At 47.3% G+C, this 17,826-nt stretch overlaps 1 protein-coding gene across 1 annotated transcript; it reads left to right on the top strand.

Annotated features, from left to right (window-relative positions):
• The first annotated feature begins 6,711 nt into the window (after positions 1 to 6,711).
• LOC119374929 (uncharacterized) lies at positions 6,712 to 16,648 on the top strand. The gene is made up of 3 exons (XM_037645163.1): positions 6,712 to 6,861; positions 12,747 to 13,049; positions 16,454 to 16,648. The coding sequence occupies exons 1-3, from the start codon at positions 6,712 to 6,714 to the stop codon at positions 16,646 to 16,648; spliced, it is 648 nt and encodes a 215-aa protein (XP_037501091.1).
• Positions 16,649 to 17,826: the final 1,178 nt, after the last annotated feature.

Genomic DNA, 17,826 nt, shown 5'->3' with positions numbered 1-17,826 from the left:
GCCCCATAAGGTTCTGTAAAGGCCCCTGGGCGCACCTTAAACCACCACAGCCTTGGTGAAATAGTTGAGCATCCGCCGCTGCTGTGGGAGGCAGAGATTTGCTGCCGCCGGGTACCTACCGGTAAAATAGGGACAAGCGCACTTCCGGCCTGGTGCTCGGCAGAACGAAGTTTAAAGTCGCTTGGGAGGGCACCCACCCTGTGGGAAATTGGCGGCATGGGACCGCCAGACCTAAAAATAAGATCACCCTCTTTTTTTTTTTCAGTTCCTTCCATCAATCTCAACCCCACAGGCATGCTCTGCCTCTTTGCTTTCTTAAACGATTCACTTGCGAAAATGAGAAAAGAGATACTACAACGGGATCAAATTTTTCGATATTGACCAGGCGTTTACCTTTCCTTACCAATTACTTCCGTAATTGCCTACGCTCGCGTGTCAGATTATGCATGACGCAGTTTCTTATGTATGTGTGATGAACCTTAGGCGTTGATGCGTCCATTGCAATACGTTAGAAGGGCAGTGCAAAGACGACTACCATCAAGAATTACACCTTTGGACGATTGCCATCTGCGCAGTGAGAAAACTCCTATTGCACGCGTTGTCCCCAGACCAATAGCAAGCCAACCTAGGCCATCGAGTCACCGTTCGTCGAGTGTACTTTGGCAGCGATAGGCTATACTGCCCTGGCCTTCATTATACTGTGCCAACATAATTACCCGCTGTATGCGCGGGTATATATGTCACTTTTACCTATCTACTACCACCAGACCAGTGACGATGAAGTCAGGGCTGTCCTATGTGACACGGACCAATTCGTTGTTGTGTATGGAAGGCGTTGTGGGTTCTAATCCTGGAAGACGGTTTGCGTCGTACCGTCGTCCGAACGTGACCCACCGCCGATGGAGTTGGTGTGAGCGCCCACGCTGTCCTGCGAAGTGGCGGTTGATGGTCCGGGGCCAGAGGAGCGATCCCGTGCCCGCCCGAGGGCTGCTCGCTCGAATGCCAGCCACTCGAGCCGGTAAAGTGTCCGCCAGTTGTGTCGACTGCAGCAACGATCGATGTAGTGTGAATTCTTGTCGGACGCAACCGAAGTCGTTGCACCCCTGCAGAAATCGTCGCGTCAGAACTCGCTTCCCCGCGATGCTGTGCGGCGGGATTGGCAGAGGGCCAGCCTCCACACCACTCCTGCCTTTTTCAATGGGAATATTTTATGCTCACGCGCAGGAGTTTCTATACCGAAGCTCTAAATGACTAGGTGCAACCAAAATTCCTCCGTCCTGGCGCCTATGTGCCACAGAAATTAGACAAGCCCCACCACTCACCCCTGGTCCACTGAGAATGAAGAAATCATTCGCAGGCAAAAACGTAAGCGCCCAAGCAAGTGGGCAAATCCCACTACTCACCACTGATCTACTAAAAATTAAGATAGAAACACACGGGCAGAAAAAACAATTAGGATTTCTGGATGGACGTATCAAATTACTGAGAAAGACTATAGTGAGCCATCGGGATTAACCCAGTGATAAACAGCAGGGTCGTACGTTTGAGCTTCGCTGGTTTAACCACGTTGTTCATGTTCACCTATGAACTGTGTCTCCTGCCCTGTGTTTTAGGGGCGAAGCTCCTCTTAGTCTAACCTTGTCCGGCGTAAGGCGTAACCGGCAGTATACTCCAACCCATCACCGATCCTTTGCAAACTGCCCACTACTTCGTCTTTCCAAACATCCCACTACGACCCATCACCGATCCACCACTTCACCGACCATAAAGCCGTTATAATGAAGGGGGAACGGAAGCCACGTCTAGCTACCACTTACGATTAATAAAATTTCTTGTATAAATATATACAGTGTTCGTCCCGTCTTTGATGAACTGGGCTATCGCTTTGATTACTGCTGGGCGAAACCACTGAAGATTTCACGGTGTAACCATGATTGCTTCAGGAGCTTCGCTCAAGCTCTTCATCATTCACCCGTGGATATGCTGTGAATTTTCTAAGTTCTTTTTAAAGCCAAAAGGGAACGTCGGCGGCATCAGCGTCAACACGAGTGATGCGAAAATCATGTGATGACGTCATCGTGACGTCGTAGACCGCCAAAGTTTATGACGTTTATGACTTCACATACCGCGACATCCCATGGAGACGCCATGGCATCACATCGTCCCTTGGTCAAAGGTGGGCCGATCCCGGATGCACTGCAAAACCACGTGAGGTGCAGAAATCTTCCAATGCCTCCGATCCCGAAGGCTTGAGTTGAGAGCAAGTGGGCAAATCCCACTACTCACCACTGATCTACTAAAAATTAAGATAGAAACACACGGGCAGAAACAACAATTAGGATTTCTGGATTTTCACCGGAGGCACTGCGAAACCACGTTGGTTGTAGAAAGCTTTCGTCTGAGAATAAAAATAGGAAGAAGAGGGCTTTCGTCTTCGAGTGGTCTTGGGCAATTTCCTTACGGTAGACAAACAGAATTGGATGCGAAGAGTAACTAAATTCAGTTTCTTTTTCGAACGTTTCCTTATGTGATCACAGTGGTTCATTTTTATGTATGTTTTAGGGTTTTTTTTCTGAAATTTATTTCTTGATATTATTAGTGAGTCACGGATAAACTATACTTCAAAGCCTATTCTTTCATCAAGCTACTTGATTTTCGAACCAAGACAACCAAGGCGTGGGTTGCGCCAATCATATGAGGAATGAACCAACCAAACAAATGCTTAGGAGACCGTGCGACTTTTTCGTTGGTTTACCTCTCCTCCTTGATGATGATGATGCTCCTGGGATGATTGGCACCAACCCGCTCAGGATGATCGGCCAAGAGTCGAACGTGTCATACAGTCTGAAAATTTTTATGTGCTACTAGAGGTTAAAGTGTCATTTAGAATGAAGAGCTATTTTTAGATCCGAAGCAGCTTTTGCTCGGGGCTGTGTATGGTGGTGGCGTCTGCGCTCCACTGCGTTTGCGCCTATTCTCTCTCCCACTTTTCCCCCTTTACGCAGGTGTTCGGTTGTCTTCTTTCCTCTCCTCCACCGCACTGCAGCCGCGGCGCAGCCTCTCCTCCCAAGTGATGCAGCCGCCCCGCAGCCAAATACAGCCTGTAACCCACTCTCTCCTCTCCCTCCCCCATTTTATGTGTATATAAGCGCGTGCGCTCGGTCGACTTCCGTCATTCTCGCTTCGCTCCCGTTAAGATGAGTTGTAACGTCAACGTCGGCGCCACTCGTTCACTCGTCGCTAAAGAGAGCAACGCACAAACACAACGTAATGATAACACAAACACTAAATACAAACCTCGCACACTAAGGGAAACGCCGAGCGAACGTAACGGAAACTTGGTTAAGATAGATTTACCAGCACAAAAAAGACGGAGCATTTAGGAAGGGCACACACACATAGCGCTGCTCCTTGAGTGCGCCCCCAATGCTGCTTCGCATCCCCTCATGGTTCCCTTCAGTGGGAGATGGTGTAACTTTTTTAAATGACTCCCAGTTTTAGCCTACGTTATGTTAAGTAACCTCTCCAAGGACCAAGATCATTACGCCAGGAGGACATAGTCTAAATAATTGCTAGTGGATGACGTAGAAACGGATCTACTTGATACAAGAGCGAAGACATTGTATGGTCATCAAATCAAGCGTACTTGCACAGTTTGTGGCGTAGTTGGGCAAGAGCATTCTTGCTTTCTGTGTAGGGAAAGGTCACTGGGGTCAAGTGACATTTTTTGTGCGCTGCAGTGGCTAATTTGTCAGCAAACTCGTTTCCTAATACTCCTACGTGGCTTGGTAGCCGTTGAAAACGGATCTCGTGACCCGCCAGAGAAGCGATGGTCATTCTTTTCAGGATTTCACATATGATGCTATCATCTATGTGAAAAGGAAATTCCTTAATCATTTGCAGTGCTCCTTTCGATTCAAAATATACTATGCAGTTGCGACTTTGCTCGCTTTCAACAGTAAATTTTGAAGCTTGTAATACTGCAACAAGCTCCACTACTATAGACGATGTCCTTCGAGAAAGTCGGCAATCTCTTTTCTTTTATCTGCCGGTATGTGGAAATCCGCAGTGGCGCTTTCATCTTTTGTGGATCCGTCCATGAAAACAAATGTGTAACGGTCTTGATAAGTATATATTTGCTGAAGCGTGAGAAAGTTTTCTTCAAGGTAGCGTATCGCAGATTTGTTTTCTATTCCTTTGATGTCCAATGTGACTGAAGGCGATACGAGCTGCTTTGGAGGAGTGTTGATATCTGTGCGCAAGAAATATTGTTCTTGGTGAAGTGTCGCTTCATAACCTCGCAAGGTGTCACCAATTCGCCCATTTCTTTGAATAACTTTTTCACGAAGCGGACGTGGGCATAAGGTATTTACGATAAGCGGAGGAAGTGGCGGCACACCTCTTGAATGCGAAGAACTTAAATGGGCGGTTCTTTAGCTTCTGCGATTATGAGGCCGCTGTGAGTTGAGCACGGTAAACCCAGACAAATAAGAAGACTGCGGGCTATGACGTTGTTTAGGCTACGTTCATATGTCCCAGATATGCTTTGCATAGCAGGTAATGCATATGCGATGGCTTGTCGTAGGAAAGCGTTATGAATCTTCAGAAGTGATTATGTTGTGCCACCCTACTGAGTTCCTGTAATAAATCGGAGAACATTCAATGTCCGATTAACGCCCTCTTCAACGTTGGAGATATGAGCTCCCCACGCTGGCATTCAGTTCAATGTTACACCAAGGAAACAATGCTTCCGCACAACAGGCACAACAGTCTGGTAGACCGAGAGACTGAGCTGGTCGAGACTTCTCCTGGTAAAAAGTAATACCGCAGATTTCTCTGCTGAAACGTTCATGACGCATTCTGTCAGAAAGCGCACAGTTATATCTGTGCCTTCCTGAAGCAGATCCTGTACTTCCCTACAATCATACCCTGGCGACCACAGGCAGATATCATCTGCGTGCACAGAAATACGGACTGACGATGGTAAAAGAGTGGGCACTTTGTGCATTACTATATTAAACAGTATGGGGCTTAACAAGCCTCCTTGAGGCGCAACCCTGCTTTGAGTTCTCGTGGTGTTCTGCTGCCCGTGTTTGTCGCCATGAACACAGTTCGACAAGCGAGAAAATCTGAAATCCATTGAAGCAGGCGTTTCTTGATTCCTAGAATATATATTCCGTACAAAACACGCATGTGGCTAACTGTGTCAAAGGCACGCCTAATATGTCATTAAGGTTTTTGTGTTTGTTTTTTCCTCAATACCACGGCATATACCCACTCAGGAAATTGGCCAAGACTGCTTAGCGTAAAATGTCGATGGCAAATTCAAGAATGCGTATTAGGGTAAGGCAGGGCAAAATGAGACACGGGGCAAAACACGACATTTTGACTTTGCCACCATCTATAGCTAATACAAAAAGTACCTTTTCTTTGTTTCTCTATATCAGCGATAGGTGCCGGTAAGTTTCGACATTTTATGTGGTAATGTTGATGATTGCTCACAGAGCTCGCGCGGGAAAAATTGCGCGGCTGATCTCAGCGTGTTCGTGACCCGCCAAAAAGGAGCGAAATTCTGCTCGGCCAAATTTTCGGATCCGTGCATGAAGCTACTCCGGCATCAGTACAACAATGTAATTATTTATGTTGTTACTTTATACTACTAGCTGCATACCATCAAAAGAGTAGTTCATTTGGTGCCGTGCGCCAAAGGGGAAATTTTTTTGAATTCGGGCATGTGAGAGGGGCAAAACGCGGCAAAAAGGCATTGAATTATTTACGCTCGTTATATATGACATCTTTTTCTTAAGGATGGTGCGGACGTACAAGAGAATATAATCTAGAGTTTCCTGGGAGGAAAACGACATGAAAAAAGCACTGAATGCTTTTCAGGAGTTTCGGAGCAGCACAGCGCCGGGTTCTGTGTGGATTCAATGCGTGGAGTGCAATGACTGGGCACATCAAGACTGCGTGGCGGCCCACGGAGTGAATTTGAAGTGCTTGTACTGCAAGAACTCCAAGGATAAAATTTTTTCACGCTCTCTCGTGTTGCCTCACGCAGCGTCTCGTTTTGCCCCACAGGTTGGGACAAAGTGAGACATGTGGTGCATTTTTTGTTTCTTTTAAAATAATATTTCGAACAGTCGTAGCATGGCCATATTTATGTAGCACATACCTTGTACCCCAAAGATAGTTCCTGTGTTGACGTTTTATGGTAACGAGTGAAATAAAGAAAGATATTCACTATTTTCACATTTTTGTCGTGTTTTGCCCCGCCTTACCCTAATAAAAAAAAGAAATTAAATAAGGAATGGAAAGAAAAAAGAAAGAAAAGAAATACTAGTTAATATATTAACGAAATTATGCAATCTCGAGCAGACCAGACAGCTCCCTGCATATAAGCAGAACGAATTGGGAAGGATATGTTACATTTTGATACATTTTTAATTAATTTCAGAATGCTTAATATAAACGTCTTCTTCTACTATTTCTTCCATCAATCAGAAGCCAGCAGTACAGGATCTACATCTACATCTACATCATATCTTCCTCCAATCTCTTTTTTTTTTGTTGTTGTCTTCTGTGTATGGCTCATACACAATGCAGGGGATTCCGCGCCTCGTATCAACTTCATCTTCGTCGCTTATCCGCAGTCGGTTCTCGCGCAGCCGTCTATTCGATTCTCGGCGACACGCGTCAAACGATCCCTGCGTAATGAAAACGTCCAAGGTAGTTGCTGGCTTCTTCGAGTGGACGCGTCCCGTTCCTCGCGAGCAGTGGGATGCTCGTGACCCGGAGCTACTGCAGGCGGCCCAGCCATACGAGCAAGTTGAGCAGCTCGTCGGATACAACTTCCGAGACAAGGTAAGGGTTCACGCGGACGTAATGGTGCCGCCACGGCGTCACTTGTGGGAGTCTCTATGGGCCCCAACGAATGTCAAGGACATACCTTAGTCGAAATCAAGAAGAAGAAATGGGCACGGGAAGGGCGTGTAGCGCGTAGGCAAGATAACCGCTGGTCATTAATTAAGAGTAACAGACTGGATTCCAAGAGAATGCAAGCGAGCGAGGGTGAGATAGAAAGTTAATAATAATTCTTGGGGTTTAACGTCCTAAAACCACGATATGATGATTAGAGACGCCGCAGTGTAGGGCTCCGGAAATTTAGACCACCCGGTGTTCCTTAACGTGCACCCAAGGAGATTTAAAAAAAAAAAAACTTCTGGATTTGAGGTCCCCTATGCGCGCCCACGCGAGCGGGTGAAGCCTGGGAAACCGGTTGGCAGCCATGTTGCTCCAGGCAAGAGGCAGCGCAGCTTGAGGGCGGCCAGCGTAATTGTGAGCTTCCGAGGGGGCATTTCAGCATGAGGACTGGATAATTAGTGTCACTTATTTGGCCGAATTTGTTTTTGTCCTGCAAGATTGAAGAAGGCAGTTTTTTACGCCATAATACATGGGCTGAAGCGTGCCTTATAACACGTAGAATTCGCTCCCAGCATTCCCGAAATGAAGCACATGGTGGAGTAAATAAGTGGTACATAAAACTTTATTCATCCCCGGCTTTTATACAATTTCAAAAGAAAAAAGAAGCATATACAGTGTGGTTTATACGTGAATCGATAAAGCAACAAATTCAAAATAACTTCATAATGCATCATAATGCAGACAGTCACGAAACTAACCGTATGAAACACGTGCCCTTAAAAACTACATACAGCAAAAGAAAAGATACAAAAGCAGACTAGTTGACCAGTTTGCTGCAGCTCTTGTTTACGCTTGTCTACAAATTTCTTAACATAACAGTCCTTGCCAGCCGCGTTCTTACTCCGCTCTGAGAGTTTTAAATGCGAAGCGTTTCTTAGCAAACCATTGGCACATTCAGCGTTTCTATCTACGAATCTATCTACCTAGCCGCCTACGCCTGGATGCTCTCATGATCGCCTAGTTAACTTGGTGTAGACCAAAATCGGCATGGGAAGGTAAGAGGATTTGACGAATATGGCTGTCGGACCATGGCATGAATAACGGTAAAATCCTGTCGCGTACGTCGTCAAACTCTTTCCACTAGACACGTGTGGCACATAGCCGTTTACCACTGGCCGCGGTGTATGGTTATGCGCCACAGGTGACTGACAGTTTACATCTACCCAGGAACGGTGAAAACAGACATTAGCAATTTCAATGCGAGAGCGTTAAGAAAAACCGACATCGGCAGCGTTGACCCGAAGAATGGAAAGAATAAATATTAGGATCACAGCAGGAATCGAACCCAAGTATTCTGCGTGGCAATCAAATATTCTACCACAGAGGCACGTCAGGTCTATAGGCTGGTTTGGAAAAACAGCCTAAGCAGGCGTAATGTCGGTGCAACGTCAAGTGTGGTTGTGGTGCTGGCTATCTAATTTTGCAAGAAAGCAATGCACAGTACGTATGTACTTCTACGATACCGGCGTCATATCAGATTAACGTCTGTGGTTCCAGTGTTGGCTCCGCTTTTATAGCAGTGTAATAAACATTACATTTATGTTCCTAAGTTTCAGCAAGTATTGCAACATTGCTCGACCCCAGAGGAATACATTAACGACAGTTACGTATGATATCCACATGGTTGCACCATAATGTGCACTTAGTTTCGGTAATACTGACGTATGTACTCTAACGTGAGGGCTGGCGTTACATTGCACCATAAAGTTACCCTTTAAACGCCATTGTTGTCGACGTGCCTGGTAAGCCTACGATGTGGAGACAGCTCCTACACTTACAAAAACACGTTGATCCACCTCGTAACGCTAGGGCTCAAAACCATAAAATACAGCATAGAGGTACTCGCTAACTGCTTCGCATGAAACAGATTCCCAAAACGCATGGGATCTGCCGAATTTTTTTTCCGGTTGATATCTTTTGAAATGTGGTGAAGCCTGATTTTACAGCGAAACCTGTTATCAGATCACAACGGCAGTGGGATAGTTGTCCGCTGCCGCCGCCGGTGTCCGTAACTACTATAGCGCGAAATAAGAAAAAAATGAAATAAATAAATAGGCTCAGATGGGATTTGATCCCGGGTACTCTGCGTGGCAGTCGAGTATTGTACGACAGAGCCACGCTAGCGACCTGAACTCCTTTGCAAAAACATCCTCACGGGCGTCTTGTCGGGCAAGGAATCGCGTTAAATGGGTAATATAGCGTGTCACAAGAGTAAAATAACGACCAGGCGTCACACAATGCTACATGCGCAACGAGTGACCAGATCGTTAATTGCTTCAAGTCCATTACAAAAGGCCCAACCATAATTCTTCATGGTCATCAGCCACAGGAAGCATCAACAAAGTTCACAGAATGCCTTACAGATGTGTAGCGGCGGGTACCTCGCTTATCCGCAGAAAGACGAATAATGGCATAGTGATTGCTTCCCTACTTCACAAAAATTATGATTTGCGGCGTAGTGGGTACCTGGCGAGTGTACTTGTATTAGTTTCCCCAAGAGAGTTTAGAACGGTCTCTAAAAGGCCGCCAGCTTTCGCTGTGACTGTGCTGCGCACTCCGTGCAGGCCCGGCGTTTTTTATGTACAGCTTGACAATCTTCGTCAAATTGTAAATGTGGTTATCGAGTGGATCGCAGTCTAAAAAATGATACATCCAAAACACTCGCTTGTCACCCAAAGAGTGGCGAAATTCGCCATCTGTGGAACTTCCGCGCGGGCTCAAGCGTTGACCGTCACGTTTTCTGCCTGGAGCAATATGGCGGTCGTCGGCTTCAGCGGCGGCGCGCCGCCTCCACTCCAGAAGTTTTTTTTCAACCTCCTTGCGTGCACCTAAAGCTAAGTACACGGGCGTCGAGCATTTTCGCCTGCGTCTAAAATGCGGTCACCGAGACCGGGATTCGATTGTTAGGTGGGCAAATGATTAATAACTGTGCGGGGATTACGTGCCCGCAGCAAGCACAGGACCGCGTTGATTGGCGAAACATGGGGGCATGGAGGAAGGAAAAATAAGGAGAGGCCCTGACTAGAGGTGTGCACGGGCTCCGGGTAGCCCGAAAGCCCGAGCCCGACCCGGCCCGCGGGCCGGGCTCGGGCGGGCCGACGTATTATCACCTCGGGCCCGGGCCGGGCTCGGGCTACTTGGAGTTTTATCGGGCCGGGCTCGGGCCCGGCGCAAAGGCCGACTCAAGGCCGAAGTATAGAGAATGAGCGGGAATTGTTTTCCAGCACGCATACAGCGCCTTTTCCGCAACCGCCCTTTACCGCTTTTCCTTTCCATTCGCTACTTTAAACAAAAGAAGAGCAGGTAAAGCACTGCCTCTTTTGCACTTCGACAAACAGAAAAGTAACACCACCTGAGCTAGTGACGGCGCCACGCAACTGTTCGCGTTAGATTTAAGGCCAAATCCCATATGAGTGAAAATGCACGCGACAGCGACCAGCGACCCGACGTAGATCGCCTTCGTGCAAGCTGATGCTTACATGGGCATACCCCATACACGTGACGGCTTTGGCGAGCGAACTCCATTGTTGCTGGCATGAGGCCGTCTACTTGTATAGCAAAAGTGCATGCCGCGCTGTCGCAGCTATGCAATGCAAATAAAATATTTGTTGCATGTTGGTACGTAAAACGTTTACCGTTGTGTCGCAGTATTTTTTATATGCACGTGCATAATTATTACATTATTTGTTGGTGTACAGCCGATGTGCTTAGTGCACAGCGAACCTTCAAAAAGCCGGGCCGGGCCGGGCCGGGCCGGGCCCGGGATTGTGTTGTTGTACGACGGGCCGGGCCGGGCGGGCTCTCAGCCCTTTGCCGTCGGGCTCGGGTGGGCCTTCGACAAAGTCAGCGGGCCTGGGCCGGGCTCGGGCTCGAAAATACGGCCCGTGCACAGCTCTAGCCCTGACGTCGCATTCATGAAGCCTCCACATCGCAAACACCCGCATCGCCTCCTAGCGAAGGAGCCTCGAAATATTTCGCGATTTCCGTCGTGTCGTTTGCAAGCGCATGCGCGATTCGAGCCTTTTTTTTTTCTTCGCCGTGCCAGTGGGGCCGCGGCGCAGTTGATTCACGCATGCTGCTCCTTGTGTGTGTTCTTTAGGAAAGCAACGCAATGCCCCAGCTGTTGCGTATACCCAGTGCAAATCGCGTGCACTGCGGACAGTACCGGGTGTCACTTTTCATGTGTGCGTACACGTTCGCTTCATTGCTGATCACTAATGCATGGTATTTGCATGCGAAGCTCCCGGATGTGCGCTCTGTTGCTTCTTACTCATTGTGTCAACTCAGAACACACGTGAACTTTTGTTTTTGGCGTCTGACGCGTCGTACATAACATGCGCCGAAGGCATCGTACGTTTTTAGAGGCTGTGTCGTTCAACGAAAGGGCAATAAACTTATGTTGTTGTTATCGGACTACGTGATGTATGTATTGTGCGGTGTGCGCTCGCTGCGTGCTTGTTGTGCGCGTACTGGAATTACAAACTTTACGTGCACGATCTCGTATACAATACAGCGGTGTTCTCTTTTCGACGTGAAGTTACGTCAACTATAGGTTGGCGTTGCGCAGAATAGCTACTGCGCTCACTCCATATACACGAACAAAGAACCGCTAATCCAGCAACAGATCGGGAAATCGGGCTACGAGAAAGGGAAGGCCTAACGCCCAGCAGAACGCGTAAGTCACTGCTAGGTGAGTTCGAATACGATGATGCAGGGGCTGAACGTTTTTGATCACGGCACGTACCGGTATTCTGTACTGTTGCACAAAAACGCTCCACGAAGAATTTCAGCACGCATCGCTCGGGCCTGCCACGCACGAACAGCCTGGTAAACGTCTTCTTGCAACATTTTACTGCGTGCGAACCGCACAATACGCGCTAAGTTTACGCCGGGACTACAAATCTGCGCAGAAACTAACCACCGCGGAGAGCACTCCGCGGGGTGTCTGCTGTTTTGTTTGGCCCATACCGGTTTGTTTGCCCCATAAATCTGACGTCACTTCCTCCACACTTTTCGCTATGCATTGAAATACGATAGGGCCTCTCCTTAGTATTCATTCCTCCATGCATGGGGGAGCCCTTTGCCCTGCACTGAGCGCATCCAGGCTGATTATGATGAAGATGATGATGATGATGATGATGATGGGAACCGAGGAGGTTTTCAAAAAATGTAGCCAGCTCCACTCCGCGAAAGCCGTCGAAAGAGCGAAGCTTATGCCCCATTTCCTCAGCCTTTCTATTTTTCTTATATATGCCTTTCTAGGTATTTCTATGTTTTGCAAGTCTTTTAGAATTATTTCTGTGTTGTATCATTTCTCTTTATTTGACACTATGTTAAGCTATGGGCCAACTATATGCTCATTCACGGCCGCGCTCGAACACAAGCAGCATTGCAAGCGCTGCTGTTCATGACATGCCCGCGTTAAGCCAACGGACGGCGAAGGTTTGACTAAGGACGCCCATAAAATATAAAATACCAAAAAGAAACATATAGTTATCTTGTCTGATATTGACAGCCTATTCCCATAAATATGCAATTGACCGAAAAATAAACCGTCAGTAGAACCAGAGCATTCAATGACTCAGGTAGAACTCTGCACTCTGTCCTGTGTCTTCTTAATTTTCTCGTTACGTGATAGCGTGCCGTTTCTCCGCGCTGTGCGTCACCAGGCGCCACTAACTAGCCTACCAGCAAATCTGCTGCAATATAGCTTTTATGATGCCACTATTCGAAGCTTGTGACGTCCCTCTACGTAATGCCTGCAGGGTTTCCTTCTCATGGCGTTCACCCACGGATCGCTGCCCGCGTCCCTGCGCATAGTTACGGCCAGCATGGAGCCCATGGACGCGCTCGGCGACGCGATGCTGAAGTACTTCCTGGCTGCCAAGCTGTACGGCTGCATAGAGCCGCTGTGTCCACGCCCGCTTGACGAAGCAAGATCGCACGTCGTCGCGAACTATTCGTTCGGCCTCGCCGTCGTCCGCCACGGGTGGCACCGGCTACTTCGCACCGGCTGCGCCCGTCTCAACGACGACATCGTCAAATACGTTCGCAGCGTAGAGAACGCGGTAGGTACCGAACGAGGATGCATTAACATGTAACGATTATTCATGCAAAAAAAAAAAAAGATGGCTGATCCCTCTGTCATGGGCATTGGTATAACAAGAAAGTGAAACGCGTCTTCACAGAAGTAGTTGATTGTTTATAGTGCATTGGTATACGAGAGTTTGTACAATGTCTACTGTTGTTTACCATAGCACCGCTTGATGTGGACGCACTCACGTTGACGCCTAGTGCCACATCTCCGTATACCGATGAATAACGTCCATGATCATGATTTTACCCCTGCGGTAGCTGAAGTTCTTAACCTATTTGTGGACACCGCATATGGTGAATGCCGAGCAAATATGACATCAACAAGCACATAATAAACACCGATACTCGATATGCGCTCGCGGAATGCGAACAGAAACGCTACGCGTGTCGTGTCTTCCCTCTAGCCTCACCGTTAATTCTCACAGGGCGCTCACAGGGCGAGCGACAGCAAGGCGAGCGTCGGAGAGCTATATTTCGACATGGATGAATGCTATGAGCGAGACTTGGGCTAAAGCCCAAACACCTCGCGGTGTGTTAAAGCGTTGACGAAATTACACTCCTATTGGAAACGCGCCGAATGGGACGGTCGTATCAACGGGGCAATTTTTTTTTTTTGAGTCTGGTGACACACATGTCACCGCCCTGTTATAAAGGGGACGCTCATAGCATCAATCGATCCAAGAGCAGTGTGAAAGGAAAGTGTGCAAGATAAAACGCGCGTTCATATAGCCTCCGTTATGTGTTTGGCAGTAGCTCAGTGGGCTAAACGCCCGCCAGCCGTCGTCGCGGACAGAGGGATCATGGGTTCATTTCTGTCAACGGAACTTTTTCTTTAGATTTTTTGCCATTTGATGGCGTTTATTTTGCTGACGTATTTCCGTGACGGAAATACGTCATGAAAGCCTTGGTGGACCCTGACATAAAACACTTTCGCGTTAAAAAAAAGTAGGGTGCGTGAAAACACGGACACAACAAAACCTTGCAGTGTCCCTTATGCATTCGCCTAAAACGATGCGAACGCGATAGCTATCGTCGTCTTTTAGGAGCTGGCTCGCTAGGTTCTTAAGCTGGGGCGAAGTCCCGCGCCGTAACCTGCATCCATTCATTCAAAGCGTCGTGGAACAGCGAAGAGGAACGCTACACGCGTCGTGTTTTCCCTTTAGCCTGGCCATTAATTCTCACAGGGCTAGCGCGGAACGCGGTCGACAGCCAGGCGAGCGTCGGACAGCTATTTTTAGGGTCACTTTGTCATGCGCGTCTTCAGGGCAGTTTTCAAATTCAAAGAACGTTAGGAGCGTTGCGTCTGCAAGTGTCGACAATGGAGAATCAGACGCTCTTGGATATTTCTTGTATATATACTTCATCAATGTGTATATAATTGTAAACTTTGTATATAGATAATCAAAAATGGAAATTAATAAAACATTGTGCATATATGCATATATAACAACGTGAGTCACGTCCTCATATGATGATAGAGGACTTGTACGTAAGATTCACGGGTTTTCCCGATGTTCTCCAAGCCAGCTCCTCAATCATGATTCGCTTCGTGGATATGGCGTGATTATTTTTGTTCTCAGTTGATTGTCTTAATCTGATACCCCACCCCCGAAAGCATTCTACACCTAAAGTGGTTTTACACAGCTAGTCTTCAGGATCGCAGGAATTGCAAGCTTTCTGCACCTCACCTGGTTTTGCACTGCCTCCGCGAGCGTCCCTCCTTTGAACAAGCGACGGTGTGATTTGACGTCATCATTTGACGTCATATATGACGTCATATGGACGCCATCATGTCACAGTGACGACATAACGTGATGATGATATTTGGCATCACTCATGTTTACGCCGACGCCGCGGGATGCCAGTGGTCAATTTTCGCTTTGATGAGGCATCTAAGGCTTTCGCCTGAAAAGAGAAGTGAGTACGTATCTTTCGACGTTAAACAGCGGATATTGAAGATGTAGAGTTCCACCGGCCGGCAGTGCCGCAAGTGCCGTCCGCCATCTTCTCTTGGGAGCGAAAAGAAAGCATATCTCAGCATTTCAGATGCTAGCTGCTGGTTTTCCGCCTTCGTTCTGCAATGATTCTCAACGCTTCGTGCGCTGTACAAGCACAAAGCCCCCCCGCCCCCTTCCTGGAAACTTCGCCCGACAAAAGACGACCAGCAAGTTTCCGCACAGCTTGAGCCGCGATCGTAGGCTGCCTTCGCGCGCTTTCACTAGCACATGGAACATACGACCGCGCGGAGCGATGTTATTCCTCTGGCAGTGGAAGTTTAATACAGAAGCTTGAACAGTCACGTCTCGGCAACGAACAACACTTTTACGAAAGCAATGATAGGAGACTCCAGGCGCATTTCTGCCACCGTTAGATTTCGTAGAAGACCAAGGGCGATAACACTGACCGTGTTTCGTATGTACCATGTGTCGAAGAACTAACATTTCGGCGAGTTGAATTCTGTTAAACATATTCGTTCGTGTCCCTCATTTACCTCTGTCCTCGTTGTATCGCGCTTAATCCACTCCATATGTTCCATGTGCGACTGAAAACATGCGAGGGCAGCCGACGACCGCTGCTCAAGTGAAGAGGAAACGCGCCGGCCCTCATCCATTGCGCGAAAGGCCCATAAGGGTCTTTCCGGAGAGGGGAAGGGGCGAAAGAGGGACGGGGGGGGGGGGTGCTGCGTGGCTTTGGCAGTAAGTGCGTTGTGGCGGAGGCCGGAGCGATCGCGCATGCCCTGTCCTGGCAGGTATCGGTAGACGGCTCATGCCTTTGTACGGCTCCTACCACTTCTCTCGCCAAATAAGCTGCCCAATTAGCCGAGTTTCATCGCAGGGCCTTTTAGAGCTAAGCTGTTTTAGTCTACCTTGTGCCGTCGTCGCCGTCGTCGTAAAATACTAGTAGTAGTAGCAGTATATAGTAATAGTAGCAGGCGTCACGCAGGTCACGTGACCAGAGGGCGAGTGAATAAAGAAATAATAAAGACAAAATGATGATTATGTTCGTATTAATGACGATGATTATGTCGATGATGATGCTCGAAAAGTGTAAGCGCGCGCATTTCAAATTTAGCTGCGGATTTACGATGCCGTGTCGTACTCGCTGTTGGGCTAGTTGGTGCATGTTCATCTATATGAACAGTAAACTTGGCGTCAAAAACACGACCAGGCAGGAACATAAGTTCAAGGAACACAATTAAGATGTCTGTGTTTCTTGAGTTCCTGCGCGGTCGTGTTTATGGCGCAAATTTACTATGAATATATTTACGATACCATGTGATCTCGCTGGCCAATCACATACACTAGCGCGCTCGCAGCTTCGCTGTCCGGTGGCTTTCACTGCGTGGAACTGGCTGAAATATTTCGCCTCTACGCAGGACTACCCGGGCGACCCCTCAAATGTGCCGCCCAAAGTTCTGGCCAACGCATTCGGGGCGCTGTGCGGCGCCGTGTACTTGGATTCGAACCTCGACATGGCCGCCTCCTGGCACGCCGTCAATCCCCTGCTGCGACCTCACATCGACTACGAGGTTGCAGCAGTCGCCGCCAAGTCGGCGTTGTACTTTTTCTGAAAATACGCAGTTACTATACTCTATGAAAAAGCGGGCCATTATGTGACGCCTTTGAAATTAATACGTAAATAATGACGACAACGATTATTTTTTTCAGCTACACTCCGGTTTCACTTCGTCTGACCAGAATAGTATTGCGTCATGTATTCTGAACTCGATAACTTTTTTTTCTAAACTCCAGTCGATCCAATGCTATTTAATTCATTATATTCCTGTTCTACTACTGGCATGCTTTCACTCAGGGCTGGGCAGAGATACGCGGAAAAGTATTCCGGAATACAGATATTGAAATACATGGACTGGAAGCCTAAAATACAGATACTGAGATACATTTGCCTTTACCGTAACGGGATATTTCGGAGATACTTTTGCAATATGAAGAAAAAAGTATTCGGGAATACAGATAGTGCAATACAGATACTAGAATACTTCTTTTTTATTTCAATGATGCTCGTACTCCTCAAAGGACATTGATAAGTGCAGCATAATGGTGTAAATGAAGTTGCAGTGCATTGAAACTTTCAGTTTATTTATTTATTACAGTACCCTCAGCGCCATTACGACATCACAGAAGGGGGGGGGGGGGCTTACCAAGTACATAATTAGTAATAATGACATAATTACACATATCAATCGCAATAAAAAAGTACACTATTTCACAGCAACCGTAACAAGCATTGGGCACCGAAATCGACATGCTTGGTGACAACTAAATGAGCTATGCTAGAAATAGCATAGTTTAAGCAAATCACTCGAATCACTAATGAACACCAGTGAATTGAGAAAAAGTATGCATTTGCTTTGCACATAAGATCTGCTTTGCTGAGTAGGTTGCTGTGTGAGCTTCTCAAGCAGGCTGTCTTCTAGACAGCGTCCATTAGGCCTCAGCACAAGACTCGCGAAAGAAAAAAAGTCTATCTAGCGCTGCAGACGGGCACAAATTCGTGTTAGAATGAATAAATTAGAAATTATTACCTCTGTGTAACCATTGAAAACTTTTGTCTAGATATGCAAAGGTTTGTGTTTCCATACTGAGTGTAAATTCTGTTGTTCGCACTATTTCTTATATGTATTTCATGTACGAATGTACTCCCACCCCTGTAATGATCCCTCTGAGGGATTGACAGTATTTGAAAATAAATAAATAATAAATACCGCCTTCATAGCCGGATAGCCCT

Source organism: Rhipicephalus sanguineus, chromosome 1 (assembly GCF_013339695.2).
Source record: "Rhipicephalus sanguineus isolate Rsan-2018 chromosome 1, BIME_Rsan_1.4, whole genome shotgun sequence".
NCBI lineage: Eukaryota > Metazoa > Arthropoda > Arachnida > Ixodida > Ixodidae > Rhipicephalus > Rhipicephalus sanguineus.
Note: the sequence above shows the minus strand (reverse complement) of the source record. Positions and strands in the feature narration are given on the sequence as shown.

What these genes read in the sequence shown, in the direction of transcription:
- LOC119374929 (XM_037645163.1), top strand. Translation starts at nt 6,712, where the DNA reads ATGAAAACGTCCAAGGTAGTTGCTGGCTTCTTCGAGTGGACGCGTCCC. An exon ending in GATACAACTTCCGAGACAAG is followed by an intron (nt 6,862 to 12,746) that starts GTAAGGGTTCAC and finishes TAATGCCTGCAG; the next exon opens with GGTTTCCTTCTCATGGCGTT. An exon ending in TTCGCAGCGTAGAGAACGCG is followed by an intron (nt 13,050 to 16,453) that starts GTAGGTACCGAA and finishes GCCTCTACGCAG; the next exon opens with GACTACCCGGGCGACCCCTC.